This window comes from Chionomys nivalis, chromosome 6 (assembly GCF_950005125.1).
Source record: "Chionomys nivalis chromosome 6, mChiNiv1.1, whole genome shotgun sequence".
Taxonomy (NCBI): domain Eukaryota; kingdom Metazoa; phylum Chordata; class Mammalia; order Rodentia; family Cricetidae; genus Chionomys; species Chionomys nivalis.
This window is the reverse complement of record NC_080091.1, coordinates 2151727-2171637: the sequence shown is the minus strand read 5'-3', so window position 1 is coordinate 2171637 and position 19911 is coordinate 2151727. Positions and strand designations below refer to the sequence as shown.

The following is a 19911-nucleotide window of genomic DNA, read 5'->3' as shown; positions in this document are numbered from 1 at the left end:
TGGGATGTACTCACTCATAATCGGTTTCTAGCCATAAATAAAAGACATTAAGCATATAATGTGTGATCCTATAGAAGTTAAATAAGAAAGTGAACCCAAAGAAAATCATATAGTCATCCGCATGGAGAGGGGGAAGTAGACAAGATTGCAGGGCAAAAACTGGGAAATTGCGGGTGAGGTGGCATGGGGCAAAGGGGAAATGGGATGAGAAATATGAGAAGGGGAGGATGGGAGGAGCTCGGGGGATTGGGATGGTTGGGATATAGGAAGGATGGATACGGGAGCAGCGAAGTATATATCCTATCTAAGGGAGCCATCTTAGGGTTGGCAAGAGACTTGACTCTAGAGGGGTTCGCAGGTGTCCAGGAATATGTCCCCAGCTGGTACCTTGGGCAACTAAGGAGAGGGAACCTGAAATGACCCTATCCTATACTGATGAATATCTTGCATATCACCTTAGAACCTTCATCTGGCGATGGATCGAGGGAGAGACAGATTCTCAATTTGGAGCAACGGTCTGAGCTCTTAAGGTCCAAATGAGGAGCAGAAGGAGGGAGAACAAGAGCAAAAAATCAGGACCACGAGGGATGCACCCACCCACTGTGACAGTGGAACTGATTTATTAGGAGCCCACCAAGGCCAGCTGGTCTGGGACTGAATAAGCATGGGTTGATTCCGGACTCTCTGAGCATGGCGGTCAATGAAGACTGATGAGAAGCCAAGGACAACGGCACTAGGTTTCAATCCTAATACATGAACTGGCTTTGTGGGAGCTTAGCCTGTTTAGAAGCTCACCTTCCTGGACGTAGATAGAAGACCTTCGTCTTCCCGCAGGGCAGAGAATTTGGACTGCTCTTCAGTATCGAGAGGGAGGGGGAATGGTGTGGGGGGAGGAGAAGAGGAGTGGGGATAGGGGGAGGGGAGTGGGGGGAGGGGGCAATATTTGGGAGGAGGGGAGGGAAATGGGAAACGGGGAGCAGGTGGAAATTTTAATTAAAAAAGAATAAAAAAAAAAAAAAAGAATCCTTCCTACCACATACTATGTTTTTATTTATTTTTTTTTATTTATTTATTTTTTATTTTTTTTTTTTTTTTGGTTTTTCGAGACAGGGTTTCTCTGTGGCTTTGGAGCCTGTCCTGGAACTAGCTCTGTAGACCAGGCTGGTCTCGAACTCACAGAGATCCGCCTGCCTCTGCCTCCCAAGTGCTGGGATTAAAGGCGTGCGCCACCATCACCCGGCTATGTTTTTATTTGAAATAATTTTTTTATTCTTTTTTACCAAAGATATTTAAGGGTGTAGAGTTCTGATTTTATATTTTATAGTATTTTTGTGTTATTTTTCTTCATTGTTAACATGGAATAATTCTAGAATTCCCTGAAGTCAAGTATTCTTTCATGAGCTAGAAAAATAATTTTAAAAATATTCTGCATATATTTACCTTGGCTTACAGGCAGTTGGGAATTCTAGATGTGAGCCAATATCCTCCGATTTATTTACCATTTGCTTTAAATCTGCAGGAACTTTACAATTATATTCTTTAATGAAAAGGAACTGGGGTAATTGTATTCCTTTTATTTTTATTTTGTAACTTTCTTGTGAATAGGAAATCAGAGAGATTAAATATTCATAATGTAAACTACATCCTTATAGTAGGGGGCCATTTGTTTGTTTCCCAGCTGCCCAGTCTCCTGAAATAACCACACAAAACTGTATTAATTAAATCACTGCTTGACCTATTAGCTCTAACTTCTTATTGGCTAGCTTTTACATCTTAATTTAACCCATTTCCATTATTTTATATTTTACCATGAGGCTCGTGGCCTCCTGTAAAAGTTCCTGCATATCTGTCTCCAGCAGCGGCTCCCTGGCTTCTCTCTCCTCTGCCTCCTTTCTCTCAGCATTCAGTTTAGTTTTCCCCACCTAGCTAAGTTTTGCCCTGCTATAGGTCCAAAGCAGTCCTTTATTAAAATCAATGGTATTCACAGAAACAGCGGGGAACCCCACATCACATCCTGACTTCACAAACACTAGTAAATTGGCATACATTGATGGATTTCTGAAATAAACATGCCTGGCTTAGATCTAAGCCTGGAATACCAAGGACTGTGAAAGATTTCTTTAAGTAGGTAGGGAAGTGGCATGCATGTTCATAAGGTAAAATTTAATCTCTAATGCATCAATGTCAGGAGATAATGGGTCCCTCAGGATGCTAAGAATGCAAACAGATTGTCAGGGAAGTGTATCACCAGGGGGTTCCTCATCAAGTGACAAGTCAGCTAAAACTTTGGTCTAGAATGTTCCAAACTCTAGAATCATTTAAAAAATTAATATCCATTGATTGTAAGTTGCTTTACCTATGGCATATCATGGCATCAGCCTAAGCTGATGAAGAACATGATTTTTAAAATGTTGTATCTGCCAGGGGTTGAGGAGTGATGTGTCCATGTTTAAATATTCACCTAAACCTTGTGGCTTCTACAATGTGCAAGATTTCCATTTTCAATGTGACATATTTGAAAGAATAAAACCATTTTGTGGCAATTTCAAAAAAAAAAAAAAACTTCTAAGCAAAAAGAGATATGAGCCTAATGCAGTCCATTAAAGTTGCCTATGCGTACCCAGAGTTAAGAGGCCCTAAAATAGAAAATGCTTTCCCCAGCAAGACATAGCAATGTCTATGTTTATTTTGGATATAACACTGCAGGTGTTTTTCCTTAGTTTAGATTTAATTGCACTCAGGAGACATTCATGTACAATTCTGCATATTTTCAACATCCTGGCCACAGTGGTATATTATATTTCATTTTAATTGAAAAAGAAAGGTGATAAATACATTTACGTACAGTTTTATTTGATGATATAAAGTTTGCTCAGCATCTAATTTTCATCATGAAAATTCACTGAGACCCCATCATTCCACCTTGTAATTAATGTATGGATTCATTGCTTTTCACTGGTTGCTACTGACTCTGATTGTCCTTTTCATTTCAAGCCTATTTTTTATTAAGTCTCTCAGGATTTCTATCTATTATATACAAATCCCTCCCTAAATTTTCACTTGCAAGCCATTAATCATTATTGGTAGCTGATTAGCATTTTATTTTATCTGGAAGTATATTCTAAAACATGGGGACTCTGGGCAGTTCTCTGTTGCTGTTTCCTACATTCAGAGAAGAGATACTGGACTTGTGGTTTTATATCTGTTTCACAAACCAGAGAGTGTGTACCTCTAGGCTACTCTGTGAAGTGTGCAGAAATCTCACCATCAAAGATGAAAACCAGATTTAACGGATTTTATTTGGTTGCATCTCTGCAGAGATGCCTCAGTGGTTTCTATGCAGTAATTTGTTATAGAGACCCAGGTTCAGTTTACAGCATTCAGATGGTGACCAATGACCCCCTCTCATGCCAGTTCTTCTGGATCAGACTCCATTTTCTGATCTCTGCAGACACTGACTATATATGGTGCATTGCCACATATGCAGATAATACAACCATAGAAATAAAAATGGCAAGAAAAAATGAATACACTATAGTGTGTTTGGACTTAAGCTTTAAAACACAGGCGGTGTGTATTATTAAGGAGCATCCACAAGCATTTCAAATGTAAGTACATGCTGGATTGCCAAAAAAAAAAGTGTAAGGATACTTTTGTCCTTAAGCCACTCCTCTTCTGAGCACCACCCAGTTGAGAGTCAATATCTACATAAGCAATTCACAGGGTCTTCTTTTTATTTCAGAGTCATACAGTGCAGTGACTTCAGCCTGACATCCTAGCAACTTCACTTTTCATTTAGAAGAGCTGCAGACCAAGGTCATGCATGATATATACTAAATTTATTTTTGAAGACCTGTTTTATGCTGTCAAGTTAGACTGTGGTAGATAACAGCACAAGAATCACAGGTTTCAAACTTAAAACAGATGCAGGAGTTGCCCATGCATGCAGAGGAAGTATCAACTGTCAACGTTCCTTGGGAGTAAATGATAATTTGTGAACATCGAATAACACACTTGTAGATCATGGTCTCCCTGCCTTGAGATGAGAAAATGTTTATGTCCTATCTTATCAGATATTCATGCTATTACTTCCTTTCCATTCCCAAGACTTGTCACAGAGGATCACAGGAATGCTGGTTTGAAGGTCTGTGTTGAGGATGCGCAACTGTGGTCAGATGAAGAAATAGGGCAGACATACGACTTTTGGTGGCGAATATTCAGGGTTACCCTCAGCAATGTCACAATCCATCAGCAATTCCCCTCTACTCTTCCATCCATTCACATTATTTTCTGTAAATGAATGCTGGAGGCTACTGCTCCTGGCACTGGAAGCATCGGAATATCAGGCAGAGATTCAGTTTCAATTAAGACTCAAAATTCAAAACTGAATATAAACAGCAGGGAAATGAAAAGCACAGCAATATAAAATAATGTTCCATCTTATAATAGAAAACTTTGTAACTTTTGTACCCACACTCTTGCATGTGTGACAGACTGTCCACAGCTCATGTCATGCTGCTTTACATATTGATATTCTTTTACTTGGACTGTTTGGCTCTGAAAAGTCTCAGTGAAATACTAAATACCATCAAAGTAACAATGTAGATTCTGAAAACAGCACATAATCACATCATATATTTATCTGAAGTGTTCATTGACTTTTAGATTTAAGTTCACACATGTAAATTTTATCCAATTTAATTCAAAACGTGGATATCATTATTTTTGCATTTTAGTTAATATTACATTAACACAGTCAAAAACCTTATAGGATTTGTCATTTCCATGTAATCTTATGCAAGCACATGAACATATACATATGTGTATTATACAAGTACACGGATTATTATCATTTTTCTAAAATTTGGAGCAGAATTTTATATATTTCCTTTAAAAATTTATTTTCCACATGAGCAATATGAATATACATTACAGAGATGAGTTATGGATCTAAATTATTCGTTGTCAGTGCCTATGTAATGAGCATCTGTATTGCATTCTTTGTATCTCTTGTCTTCCCTAATTAGGAAAGTGGATAATTTAAAAACATTTAGTACACAATTTATGTTTTTCATTTCTAAGACTGAAAACAGAGCCTGAAAGACAAATGTCACAGCATAACTAAGAATGAACTTAACACTCACTACTAGTAAGCGAAAACTTTAATATTTTTTTTAAATACCTTTGTATTGGTCACCTACTCCTGTGGTGGGGGGTCTGTTCAGATGTGTGCTTAAGATATTAAGTGGCATTCCTTTGGAGAAAACTTGTTTTGCCTTTGACTACAGATGTCAACTGCAAATAGCTTCTTGGTAGGGAAGGGACTCTATGTCCACTTCCCTCTCTCAGTACTGGACCCCATATTTCTTTTTTTATTTTTTTTTGCTTTGAAAGAGAAAGAGGAGAGAACATAAATTTAGTTGGGTAGGGAAATAGAAAGACTTTAGGAAGAGTGGGGGAGGGGAGGATAAAATCTGATCAAAATATATATATATTTTTTATTCTTTTTTACTTAAAATTTCCAACTGCTCCCCGTTTCCCATTTCCCTCCCCCTCCTCCCACATATTGCCCCCTCCCCCCGCTCCCCTCCCCTTATCCCCACTCCACTTCTCCTCCCCCTAGTCCACTCCCCCTCCCTCTCGATACTGAAGAGCAGTCCAAATTCCCTGCTCTACAGGAAGACCAAGGTCCTCCCACTTCTATCTAGGTCCAGGAAGGTGAGCATCCAAACAGGCTACGCTCCCACAAAGCCAGTTCATGTATTAGGATCGAAACCTAGTGCCATTGTCCTTGGCTTCTCATCAGCCTTCATTGTCCGCCTTGTTCAGAGAGTCCAGTTTCAACCCATGCTTATTCAGTCCCAGTCCAGCTGGCCTTGGAGAGCTCCCAATAGATCAGTTCCACTGTCACAGTGGGTGGGTGCACGCCTCGTGGTGCACCCAACCACTGAGACAGGGGGGCCGATCTATTGGGAGCTCACCAAGGCCAGCTGGACTGCTACTGAAAAAAACATGGGATAAAACCGGACTCTCTGAATGTGGTGGACAATGAGAGCTGACGAAAGGCCAAGGAGAATGGCACAGGAACTTTCATCTGGCGATGGATCGAGAGAGAGACAGAGACCCAATTTGGATCAACCGTCTGAGCTCTTAAGGTCCAAATGAGGAGCAGAAGGAGAGAGAACATGAGCAAGGAAATCAGGACCACGAGGGGTGCACCCACCTACTGTGACAGTGAAAATATATTTTAATAAAAATATTAAGATTCATTTTTCTGCTCCTCATTTGGACCTTAAGAGCTCAGTCCGTTGCTCCAAATGGGTCTCTGTCTCTATCTCGATCCATTGCCAGATAAAGGTTCTAAGGTGATATGCAAGATATTCATCAGTATAGGATAGGGTCATTTCAGGTTCCCTCTCCTCAGTTGCCCAAGGTACCAGCTGGGGACATCTCCCTGGATACCTGTGAGCCCCTCTAGAGTCAAGTTTCTTGCTAACCCTAAGATGGATCCCCTAATTAGGATATATATTTCTCTGCCCCGTATCCACCCTTCCTATATCCCAACCATCCCATTCCCCCATGCTCCCCCCATCCTCCCCTTCTCACGTTTCTCACCCCATTTCCCCTTAGCCCAATGCCACCTCACCCGCAAGTTCCCAGTTTTTGCCCGGCAATCTTGTCTACTTCCCCTATCCAGGAGGATGACTATAACATTTTTCTTTGGGTTCACTTTCTTATTTAGCTTCTCTGGGATCACAAATTATATGCTCAATGTCCTTTATTTATGGCTAGAAAAAAATTATGAGTGAGTAAATCCCATGTTCCTCTTTTTGGGTCTGGGATACCTCACTCAGGATAGTGTTTTCTATTTCCATCCATTTGCATGCAAAATTCGAGAAGTCATTGATTTTTACCGCTGAGTAGTACTCTAATGTATATATATTCCACACTTGGATGTCCCCAGTTAGTTCCTTGGGCAGCTGAAGAAAGGGAACCTGAAATGGCCCTCTCCTATAGCCATACTGATGAATATCTTGCATATCACCTTAGAACCTTCATCTGGCGATGGATCGAGATAGAGACAGAGACCCAATTTGGAGCAATGGTCTGAGCTCTTAAGGTCCAAATGAGGAGCAGAAGGAGGGAGAACATGAGCAAGGAAGCCAGGACCACGAGGGGTGCACCCACCCACTGTGACAGTGGAACTGATCTATTGGGAGCCCACCAATGCCAACTGGACTGGGACTGAATAAGCATGGGTTGAAACCGGACTCTCTGAACATGGCGGACAATGAAGGCTGATGAGAAGCCAAGGACAATGGCACTAGGTTTCAATCCTAATACATGAACTGGCTTTGTCGGAGCTTAGCCTGTTTGGATGCTCACCTTCCTGGACCTAGATAGACGTGGGAGGACCTTGGTGTTCCCGCATGGCAGGGAATCTGGACTGCTCTTCAGTATTGAGAGGGAGGGGGAATGGAGTGGGGGGAGGATAAGAGGAGTGGGGATAGGGGGAGGGGAGTGGGGGAGGGAGTAATATGTGGGAGGAGGGGGAGGGAAATGGGAAACGGGGAGGAGGCGGAAATTTTAATTAAAAAAGAATAAAATAAAATAAAAATAATAAAAAAGATTTATTTTTTCTTTTCTTTTTGAGATTATAACATACGGCATTTCCTCCCTCTAAACTCTCCCATACACCCTTTCTTGCTCTCTTTCAAACTCATGGCCTCTTTCTTCATTAATTGTTGTTATGTGGATATATGTATGTGTATAAATATAACATGCTCAGTCCATTATAGAGCTACTAGGAAGTATGTTTTCAGGGCTGACCATTCATTATTGGCCAAGTAGCTGGTTTCCTCTCCTGTAGATAAAACTATTTCTCCTACTCTTAGCACTCCTTAGTCGTCTATAGTTCTTTATGTAAAGTAGAGACCCTGTGGTCTTTCTCCTGTCCACTTGGCATGTCTATCGTTGTTATCTTTGTTCAGCTCATGCTGTACAAAGTCATGTTAATGAATCTTCATAAGCCTTGTAGACAGTATTAGACGACACAGTCTCATAGCAAATTCTGTGATCCTCTGGCTCACAGTCCTTCCAGCCCTTCTTCTGTAATATTCCCTGAGCATTAGGTGTAGGAAATATGCTCTAGCTGTAGCCACTGACACCGAGCTCAACAACCTGCCTTTTCATTGGTTCTTATGTAATAGTCTCTGTCTTTTGCAAAGAGAAGTTTCCTTGATGTGGAGTGATGACTAGACTTATCTGTGGGTATAAGGACAAAATTTAGAATGTACTTAAGATTATGCTTATCTAGCAAAGTCATAGCTATATGTTCTCTTCCAATATCCATAACTTCACACAAGTCTTGTATAGTTGCCTAGGTTTCCAGTATCAGGCATGATTTGCCTCTTACTGACAAGGTCTTAAATCCAATTAGAGAGTTCTTGGTTATGGTCAAGGTATGCTCCACCTCTGTACCCTTCATGTTGTCCTATTATGCTGCTTGTTCTTGTTCATAAGTGTCTCTCTTAGTCAGTGTTCTTTTGCACTGAAGAGACACCATGACCTCAGCAACTCTTCTAAAGGAAAGCATTTAATTGGGACTTGCTTAGTTCCAGAGGTTTACTCCATTGCAATGATGGCAGAAAACATGGTGGTTCACAGGCAGACATGGTTCTGGAGAAGTAGCTGAGAGTTCTACACCCTGAACCTCAGGCAACAGGAAGAGTTAGTAAGGCACTGAGGCCTAGCTTGGTTTTCTGAAACTTCAAAGCCCTCCCCCAGTGATACACTTTCTCCTACAAGGCTACACCCACCCCCAGCAAGACCACACCTCCTAACTCTAAGTAGCACTACTCCATGATGACCAAGCATTCAAATACATGATCTATGAGAGCCATTCTTATTCAAACTTGGTTGCTTCCCTCCTTCACAAGCTTGCATTGCTCCTTCCAGCATTATGAAAACTAGCCCTCATAGAAGAGACATTCATGGCAGTTGCAGCCTAAAGTCCCTTGAGCCCTGTGTCTGAAGGCATTCTTATTTTCTGGAATAGGTACTTCCTTACATTCTACCTCTCTGGTCAAAGGAAGGGCAATAGCAGTGTAGTCTTTATGGTTTAGGAGTCCTGAACAACCCTGACCAACTCAAAAAAGGGAAGACCATGCCTTGCCAAGGTCAGCACAGCTATTAAACAACACAGAACCTGGAAAGGAGAATATTGGTAGACAGAAACACAAGACTTGGGGTTCACTTGAGGCCAGCTGGCCTGGGTCTGAAAAAGCATGGGATAAAACCGGACTTGCTGAACATAATGGACAATGAGGACTACTGAGAACTCAAGAACAATGGCAATGGGTTTTTGATCCTACTGCATGTACAGGCTTTGTGGGAGCCTAGGCAGTTTGGATGCTCACCTTACTCGACCTGGATGGAGGTGGGTGGTCCTTGGACTTCCCACAGGGCAGGGAACCTGGATTACTCTTAAGGATGATGAGGGAGGGGGACTTGATGGGGGAGGGGGAGGGAAATGGGAGGTGGTGGCGGGGAGAAGGTAGAAATCTTTAATAAATAAATAAACAATAAAGTGCCAATCTGGAGAAAAAAAATTTATTAGTTTTTAATTTTTTTTCACTATTTATACTGGTTAACATATATTACATATATATTGTTTATTATATATGCAAATATGTATATATTCATATACATACATATGGAAAGTATAGAAATATATTAATTTAACGGTTACATATTTAATTGAAAAAAAATGAATTCTCCGCTTAATTCTAAGAAGGTCTACCTTACCATGAAAGTTAAGAGTCTATATTAAAATGTCATTTCCCTGAATATTAATCCTTTCATTTTCTTTTCTTTGTTTTTTAATTCAACAAACATTCATTTACAAGTTTCTGTATAATATGTGTTGGACTAAGCTCTGCCGTTGCATTCAGGAGGAGAAGGGACAAATAGACCTCTGCTTTATTGTATCTGCATTCTAGTTCAAAGGCTTTTCTAATTGAAGTGTGGGATACGCTAGTCCTATGCAAGGTCTTTAGGATAAAGGCATAAATTATTCTAAGTTCATCAATCAACATCTGCTCTGTTTCATTATGTTTCCTTTATTAAAAACAGATTTATTTTTTTTTCTCACATAAGTCCTGATTACAGTTTCCCCTCTCTCTACTCTTCCTAGTACCTTGTACCTCTGTCCCATCCAGATCCACTCCCTTTCTGTCTCTCTCCTGAATACAGACTTCTAAAAGATAATGATAAAATAATATAGATAAAACAAAAACTAACACATTAAATGTGGGCAAAAAAATGAACAGGAGAAAAGAACCCAAGGAAAGGAACAAGAAACTGAGACCCAATCATTCACACAGTCAATAATCCCATAAAAATATTAAACTGGCAGCCATAATACACTTGCAGAGGATGGTATAGACCCATGCAAGCACTGTGCAGGCTGCCTCAGTTTCCATGAGTTAATATTAGCTTTGTTCATGCTTATTTAGATGGCCTTGTTTTCTTGGTGTCCTCCATCCCCTCTAGCTCTTACACTCTTTCCTCTTCTTCCAAGGGATCATTTGAGTCCTGAGGGGAGGAAATTGATGGACACATCCCATCTAGGGCTGAGTGTTCCAAAGTCTGTCACTCTCTATATAATATCTGGCTGGGGATCTCTGTATTTGTTCCCATCTGATGCAGGAGGAATCTTCTCTAGTGATAACTGAGGAAGGCATTGATCTATGAGTATCGCCAAGTGTCATTAGAAGTCACTATATCCGGGAGCTGGGTGGCAGGAACGCAGCCCACAGCTCCTTCAACAGAATGGTAGAATTTGGTTTTATCCTGGGCCATGGGCTATCTATTCTCTGGTTCTTGGTAACCCTACCAGTGTCAGTTATAAATACCATATCTTGCAGTGAGCCTTAAGTTAAATCAGTTATTGGTTTGTTTCTCCAACCAGTTTTGTGCCTGTGCTACCATTGCCTTAACATATCATGCAGATAGGACACCATCAGGGATCGTTTGTGGCTGGCTTGGTGTTTAAGTCTATCTTGTGATGATTTAAGGTATTTTCCTGTACCAATGGCTGTAGAAACATAGGGATGAAAACTCTATGTAAGCGCCAGCTCAACATCTGCATCTTCAATGAGTTGTGTAGGTGTTACTTTCAGCAATGGGGCCTTGCCATCAGTTTGACTTCTTTAGCTAATAACTCAACTAATTAGTGACCCAATTCTGGAACTGGAAGCTTCATTTGGTGATAAGTCAGGATGGCCAGTCAGGACTCTGCCTTTCCCACTATTTAGCAGTATAATTTAGATCACTTTCAGCCTTCATATATGTATATATTTTAGGAAGCTTCTACTAGATCAGCCTTCCATAGTCCTCAAATGGCCTTTAATTTCAGCTGTCTCACCTACATTCCTTCCCTTCTCCCCTTCTTCCCTTCTCCCCTCCCTGTCACCACTTGATGCCTCCATTATGGCCCCCTTAGTCCTTCTATAATTCTTTATTACTATTTCCTAACAAGTTTTCTCTGTACCCCCTCATCCCTTGCTCTACACCTAACCTCTATAGTTAGATGAAGTGGAGATTGATTATTACTGGCTTAACTGCTAATATCCACATATAAAGGAATGCACACTATATTTGGCTTTCCAGATCTGAGAAACCTCACTCAGAATGATTTTTTCCTAGTTCCATCATTTATCTGTAAATGTAATTATTTCCGTTTTCTTTATCTGAGTAATACCCCATTACACACCCCATTTTATCTTTTCATTCATCGACAGAGACCTAGTTTGTTTCCAGAATCTGACTATTAGGTAAAGGCAGCAATGAACATTCATTCTGTAGTAGGATGAATCATCCTTTGAATATATCCCCAAGAGTGGTATAGATTCATCTTGGGGTAAATCAATTTCCATCTCTCTGAGGAATTATCACAGTGATTCCCATACAGGTTGTATAAGTGTGTACTACTACCAGCAATGGAAGAGTATTTCTTCTAGTCCACATCCTTGAAGCATTAAAGTTTACTAGTTTTATTGATCTTAGCTATTTTGACAGGTGTAAGCAGAAATACCAAAGTAGTTTTGATTTGCATTTTCCTAATGATTAAGGACATTGAAATTTTATGTGTCTCTCAGCCATTAGAGTCTCCTCTTCTGAAAATTCCCTGCTTATAACTGCAGACCATTTTTAAATGGGTTATTTGTTTTCTTAATATCTAGTATTTTATTTACTTATATATTTTGGATATTAGCCCTTTTTGGATGTGTATTTAGTAAAAATCGTTTGCTTTCTGTAGGCTGCAACTTTGTCTGGATGATAGTATCCTTTGCCTTATAGAAGCTATTCAGTTTCACAAGGTACCATTAATTATTTGTTGATCTTAGTGCCTGCATTAACAGTATTCTGTTCAGGAAGTCATTCCCTATGCCAGTGAGTTCAAGACTATACCCTACTTTCTGTTCTAGCAGATAGTTTTAAAATGAATAGTAAATTCTTTAGATAACCTGTAACTTTAGTCTGTGAGTCAAACAGAGTGATGTGGCTAAATTAAATGATGAAGTTCTTAATAACTTACCACCTTTTGTGTAAAATTCTCTTTTCCTTCCTCAGAATAAAAGCTTGAAGAACAAATTGTTGTCCGGAAGCAAACTGTGTGGGATTCATGCAAAAGAAGTGAGTAAATATGAACTTTTCACAAGTGTAGCTGGTTAAGATTATTACTGAATCAAATCTTGTATAATCTAAAGAACTAATGGCTTTTCCCCTAACACAAATGAAATACTTGATACAAAATAAAATACATTTTAGTTTTGGATGCTTCTAGTTATTCCAACATTACACAAATGAAAAAAAAAATGTACCCAATGTCATGTTCATAAACTGAATTTTTAACACCTATCTCATTGTATGAACCAATTCTCCCCAGCAGGAAATTATCAGATGCCCACTGTATTTTCCTTAAGCTTTGTGACATTTATATACCACCAGCAAAGTTCCTGGGATTATATTAGTTTACCAGGTAAACAGACCTGCTTATTCTATTTTCTGTGCAATTAGATTTTCTTATATATAACTCTAGGAACAACAAACATTTAGTCACAATAGTCAGTTTTATCTAACTCTGACCTGATGGTAAGTTCAAAATAGAAACAAAGAAAACCAGCCCTCAAATCACAATCCGAGAGAACCTAGAAAACAATGAGGACCCTAAGATACACACACACACACACACACACACACACACACATATAGATCTAATCACATGAGTTGTGGGGTAAAGGGAACACCCTTGCATTGCTGGTGGGAATGCAAGCTGATACAGCCACTTTGGATGTCAGTGTGGCAATTTCTCTTAAAATTAGGAAACAACCTTTCTCTAGACCCAGTAATACCACTTTTGGGTGTATATCCAAAGGATGCTCAATCGTGCCACAAGGACATGTGTTCAACTATGTTCATAGCAGCATTGTTTGTCATAGCCAGAACCTGGAAACAACCTAAATGCCCCTCAACCAAAGAATGGATAAGTAAAATGTGGTACATTTACAGAATGGATTACAGCACAGCAGAAAAATTAACAACAGCTTGAATTTTGAAGGAAAATGGATAGAGCTAGAAAACATCATTCTGAGTGAGGTAACCCAGACACAGAAAGACAATTATCACATGTACTTACTCATAGGTGGTTTTTAAACAAAGAAAGCTAGCCTAAAAACCACAATCCCAGAGAACTTAGACAACAATGCAGACACCAAGAGAGACTTGCATAGATCTAATCTACATGGGAAATAGAAAAAGACAAGATTTCCTGAGTAAATTGGGAACATGTGGACCTTGGGAGAGGGTTGAAGGGGATGGGAGAGTCAGGGAGAGGAGCAGATAAAAATGTAGAGCTCAATAAAAGTCAATTAAAAAATAGAACTGTATCTTGTAGGAACTATTAAGGAGAGTAGTAAAGTAATAGTGAAGTTTACAAGTAAATGTAGTTTAAAGACAAGCGTGTCTGTGTCTCAGGGGTACTTAGAAAGCATACATGAAGAAAACTTACCCACTGAACATCCCATGAATTATAAGGAATAGACAAGGAAGCATTTCCATTCCAGGAAGACCTGATGTCTATGAAGAAAATAGGAAGGAATGAAGCTTAATAAAAGAAAGATGACTTTACAGTTTGAAAGTTGACCCCTCCAAAGATGTCCAGAAGGGAGACCAAGAGTTGTTTAAACAGGTCCATCATTGTCTAACTATGAAATTACCTCATTTCCCTTATGTGACAAATACCTTTCCCATCACCTTTCTATAGATGAAATAGGGGAGTTAGGAAAAAATATGATCTCCCTTACTTTCCTGCTTTTAAGAACAAGGTCACATGCTTAAGCAATATGAGAGCTCAAAATATATTCTAAGACAAAGCCATTATCTAGAACACTATACTTCAAGCTTGCATGTAATATGATCATTTGGAGAATAAGTTTCATATATATATATATATACATATATATATACATATATATGTATGTATATATGAGAATGAATGAAATACACTGTAATTTGGCATCATATATACATATGGATGGATATATATGGATATATGTGCATATATGTATATATCCATCTATATGTGCATGTATATATATATATATATATGACATACATACATACACACAATGGATTAGGACATAGAAAGTAACTGTTGATTCTCTATAAAAAAAGGAAAATATAAGTGGTTAGTTTGTGGATCTGATGCAAGGAAGGAATTCATTTAGTCGCATTTTACTGTTTGGACAGAAATCAGCATGACCTTGTTCATATTATTGAAATTGTTGAAACAGGAAAAATGGGCATCGGGATTGTTTTGAATACTGTGATATAGTAAATAGAGTGGTGTTTTGAATAAGAAGTGTCTAAGCCAGGTGTGGTGCAGGCATCTGTGATACTAACACCTGGGCTATAAGACAGGAAGATCAAGAGTTCAAGGTCACTCTAACCCACAACACTGATTCTTGAGGGAGACTTGAACCATTCAAGACTTTATCTCAAGAAACAACAACAAAAAGGGAAAATATCTGGATAAAAGTTACACTGAACATGTTATCACATCCCCACAAAACTCAAGTAAAGGGAAGAAGGGGGCACTAGAAGTATCACTGGTGTTTAGAAAATTAAAGAGTTCCTCCATTTATAGTTTATCCTCTTCATTCAAGAATGTTCCTAATTTCCCTCAGCTCAGTGAAAATTAAATCTCATTTTTTTTCATCATTGTTATTCATGTTATCACCTTAATGGTTGAAATGCAGTTAAGTTCATATAATTTATTCATTTTGCCATATCTTGTTAAATATTTATAGAATAATATCAGAGCTCAGTATTCTGGGTTAAAAGGGAAATGTTTACACTGTCAAAATAGTATTTTAGAATAATATGCACAAAATTTTATTATTTGATTCATCATTATTTCTTAAAACAAAGTAACAATCTTTTGTGCTGGAGACTAGCTGAAAGCAGCTCATCATCTCGGCCAAGGGCTCTCGGCTCTGTACCCACACAGAAATGAAACACACTGTGATTTGGCATAGAAGACCATGTAATGTGGCTTTTCCTGGGGAGACGTGAACAAGTATGTATTCACTGCACATAGGGAACTAGAAGCAGAATGAATAGAGGCAGCTGCATCTCTGGAATCCTCACCACAGCATGGGCAGCAGATCATGAAAGCTGCATCCCTCTGGCTTTACTGCACGACCAAAGACAACTTAGTGAATTAGAGATTCCCCTCTACCCCGAAATCACCACTGTTTCTATGACCTTGCTCGACACTGCCAGGAGTCTTCTAAGTTCCTGGACTTCCTGGGCATAGTGAACGATAATTAGCTTCCCCAGTCTTCAGAACCTCCCTCCTCCCAGAGCTAATGTTTCAATCCAGATAAAATAGTTATACTGCAAACATTATAAACTGCAAACCCAACACCATCTGCCATTGCTACCACTATTATTTCATAAAGGGAAAGTTACTTGAACATAAATGTGTAGGAAAGAATTTCAGATTAGACTGCTGTCTCGTAAATAAGAACAAGGAGCTAAAATGTTCTGTCATGACTGCCTACAGTATCCTCATCCTCCAAGCTGTCATTGTCATTATCACAGCTTTAATTAGCTCATGCACATGCAGACACTTCATGACCTTCATGATCTTCATGACCTGATATTTGGAATTGCATTTACAATTAGCAGTGTATTAAAAATAAAGTCACTGAGATTCCAAATCTTGTATAATTTTTTAGAGGCTTATCCTTTTTGATAGTTTTAACTTATCAAAATATTGCTAACAAGCTAAGACAGTTAGCATGTTATATGTTTCAAATTAGCATACATTCCATAATAGATATATTACTTTAGATGTATTGTTTTTGAATAATCTTTATGAAAACCTAAGAAAGGATTTTGCTTATCACCATACTGATAATTTGTCTGGACTATGAAATACAGATGACATGAGAGTACAAAGAATTCATATCTTCATGATAACACAAGTGAAGAAATCAACTACGAATCTACCATGTTGTAGTCACTAAATGTATACACACATACACACATCAAAATAAAAAATAGAAAATAAAATCTCAATTTAATTCTCATTTTATATACTAAAACCATCACCTAATGTTTCTTTAAATATTTGTTGTTATAATGAAATGTTTAGATCCTAATGCATACCTTCTATGCAAATAGATTATAAGTGGATATCAGAAATAGTTGACATTAGTCCTTCACCTCTTCTGAGAAACTCCAGCACTAATTATCAGGACTGGAGATGGCACTGAATGGGTTACACAAATACTTACTATGAGCAGCAGTGACCTGCTGATTCTCACCCACACTTGTCAACTCTATTGAGAGAAAGACTTTCCCTGAGAGACTCTTTGGCTTGGGTAAGAGTCCTGAAGACCAGGTAGAACAGTATTGCTCATTAGGAAAGTGAGTGGCCTAAGTAATGATAACTATGTGAATTAGAATTGCCATAGAGATAAACTTAATGTGAGACAAGGCTCTGAATCGGTTATCATTATTTTGGACACTTGGGAGACTTTGTAATCAAAATAGTTATAGGAAGTATTAATGTCAACATAAAAGCATAAGTTCCAGAGTTTGAAGGGTCATGTGCAAATATTCTTCATTAATAGCCTCTGGAAAACCCATGTTTTTACTAGTAAGTTTCAGTCTTCTGATCATGAGCATAGTACTTTTATCTGCCACTATTAGAAAAAGAGAATAACTTTTGGTAGACATGGGATGCTTTAGAAAAGAAAAATGAAACGAGAAATTCAAATAGTTGGCTTTGTTACCAAACATTTTTAAGAAATACTTATAATTTAATTAAAATATAAATATATCATTCCACCTGCCTCTTATTCTTTCCAAGCTCCTAATCCCTGCTCCCTCTCAAATTCACAGGCTATGTTTTTTTTTCCTTACTGTTACATATACATATAAAAATATATAAAAACATTCTGTTAGTTATGTTTAGTGTTGCCTGCATATGTATGTTTCTAGGGCTGATGAGTTGGTATCTGGCGGTTCATCCCTGGGGAAGATTAATTCTCCTCTCCATCCTGCAATCTGGCCTGGCTTGGTTTTGAAAGGCTTGGTTAATGCTGTCACAGTTGCTGCGAGTCCATAAGTAGAGATGTCCTAGACTGCTTCACGAAGTCTCACATAATTTCAGATCATACAGTGTGCTCTTCTTCACATTATTCTGACTTTGGAATATGGGCCAAAAAAGGGAGCACCTACCATTCTTCATTCTGTTTTATATATTTGCCCCTTACCATATGTATATGTGAACATGTGTTTACGTATATGCCCATGTGGATGTTTCTCCCCAATGAAGTAAGCGGATCTATTATATCAAGAGTAAGAACTCAGTGAGCTGAAGTACTCTATAGTACTGGTAACTGCGTCTTTTCTAAAAGTTTCAGGAGACACAGTTTCCTTCTCCAACTTACAGATAAATTATAAGGATGCAGGTAAAGGTGTTTAGCAATATGTCACTGGGAGCAACTAAGTTTGTTAAACATTTTTATATTTGTAAGGATCTTGGTATAAAGCGTGGTCCTGTTCACCCTTGACTAATGGAGTTTTTCTGGCATTCTATCTGTTTGTTTGCTAGTGTCTGTTGAAAATACAGTGGACTAAATCCTTCCATGAATTTACACTCACGGATCTTAAAAAGCAATTCAGTAAAAACAAAGATAAAGGCATCCATATACATGCCTTTGTGTTGTAGGAGGTTGCTTGTTCATTTCCTGGCTTCACAGACACCAGAAATAACCTCACAGAAACAATATTATTTGCAATACTGTTTGGTCTATAGCTTAAGTATATTTCTGGCTAACCCATATCTTAAATTAACTCATCTCCACTAATCTGTGTATTGCCATGAGGCTGTGGCTTACCCTGTAAGGTTTTGTCTGTCTGTCTCCAGCTGGGCTATGTGGCTTCTCTCTGACTCTGTCCCGCTTTCTCCCAGCATTTACTTTAGTTTTTCCCTTCTTAGCCCTACTCTACCCTATCAGGCCAAGCCAGTTTCTTTATTAACCAATGGTATTCACAGAATACAGAGGGGAATCCCACATCACCTTTGGCTCTTAAAATTAGATTTTTTTAATCATGCCTCATTACAGATATTTTGCATGTTTGTGTGTAAAATAGAAGACAGAAAGTTATTTAAATAACACCTTTGTAAACATATGACTTTTTAAACAGACTGAAATCTTGCTTCCTGGCCCAGATGTCTACTTGTCTGATGTCAAAGCTAAATTTAGTCTTCTCTGTTGATTGCCCAAATTATAGGCTTCTGCTTAAGTAGGCTAAAGGGTTTACTCCTATGCAGTGTGGAAAATTTAAATATTCAAGATTGAAAATAAAAGTTAGCATAGGCACTAATGCATATCTCTGCTTTTACAGTCGGAAAAAATCCAAGCCCAACTGAAGGAGCTCCGTTATGGGAAGAAAGATTTATTATTTAAGGTAAGCATCTTGGCCGCTTTTCCTCCTAAATGTCTGCCCAACATCTAACATGCTCAAAATAGGACTTTGGCTAATTGAAATTTCCTGGACATTCTAAAGAAGAATTACTCTTGGCTGAGTTGGGGTTCCCTTCGTTTTCCTACCTATTAAGGAAAGCATATAAGTAAATCACTAGGCCCTTTGGTTGTCCAAGGAAGATTTGGTTCTAATGTATTTAAAGCTCCTCTTCCTAAGGTTTAGCAGGGTTGCCTTTGGTATATGCTCAGAGACTAGAGGGATAGATTGAGGAAGTTTTTGCACATACAGTTGACCTTGCAATCTTCACAGAAGTTTACTGACATTCAGTCATGGGTCTGTTTCATCAAAACCTGAATTTCAGAAATCTGCATCCACTGAGAATGTGAAGAGTGGAATCCTTAGGGATTCACGGTCCTGAATTCCTGGACTTTAGGAGCATTTTCTTCTGTCACGGGAGGTTTTGCAGATATGACTAAATTACAGACCTTTAAAGGGAAAGATTAGGTTTATTAGCACTGATTTAAATATTTGAATCTTTTTACCAATGAGGCAAGAATGTCAAAATGTCAAGAGAGGAGTGAATGTGGTTATAGAAATTGCAGAATAAAGGATAAGGGGCATAACCCCCAGCTTCCTTGATTTAACCCTGAGAACAGACTTTCTATCCCATCAGCCCACTTTCAAATAACCACATGGAGATTTCTTTCTTTCTTTCTTTCTTTCTTTCTTTCTTTCTTCTTTCTTTCTTTCTTTCTTTTTTTTTTTTTATTTTCAAGACAGGATCTCTCCGTAGCTTTTTGGTTCCTGTCCTGGAACTAGCTCTTGTAGACCAGGCTGGCC

General features: G+C 38.6%; 1 protein-coding gene across 1 annotated transcript in view; it reads left to right on the top strand.

Moving 5' to 3' along the window:
• The window catches only part of LOC130875602 (leucine zipper protein 2-like), a 133058-nt gene that overhangs the window by 77109 nt on the left and 36038 nt on the right, over positions 1–19911 (top strand). Inside the window, exons 6-7 of the mRNA XM_057771620.1 lie at positions 12637–12699; positions 18991–19053. Coding sequence (XP_057627603.1) covers positions 12637–12699; positions 18991–19053 — 126 coding nt within the window. The remainder of the gene's footprint in view (positions 1–12636; positions 12700–18990; positions 19054–19911) is intronic.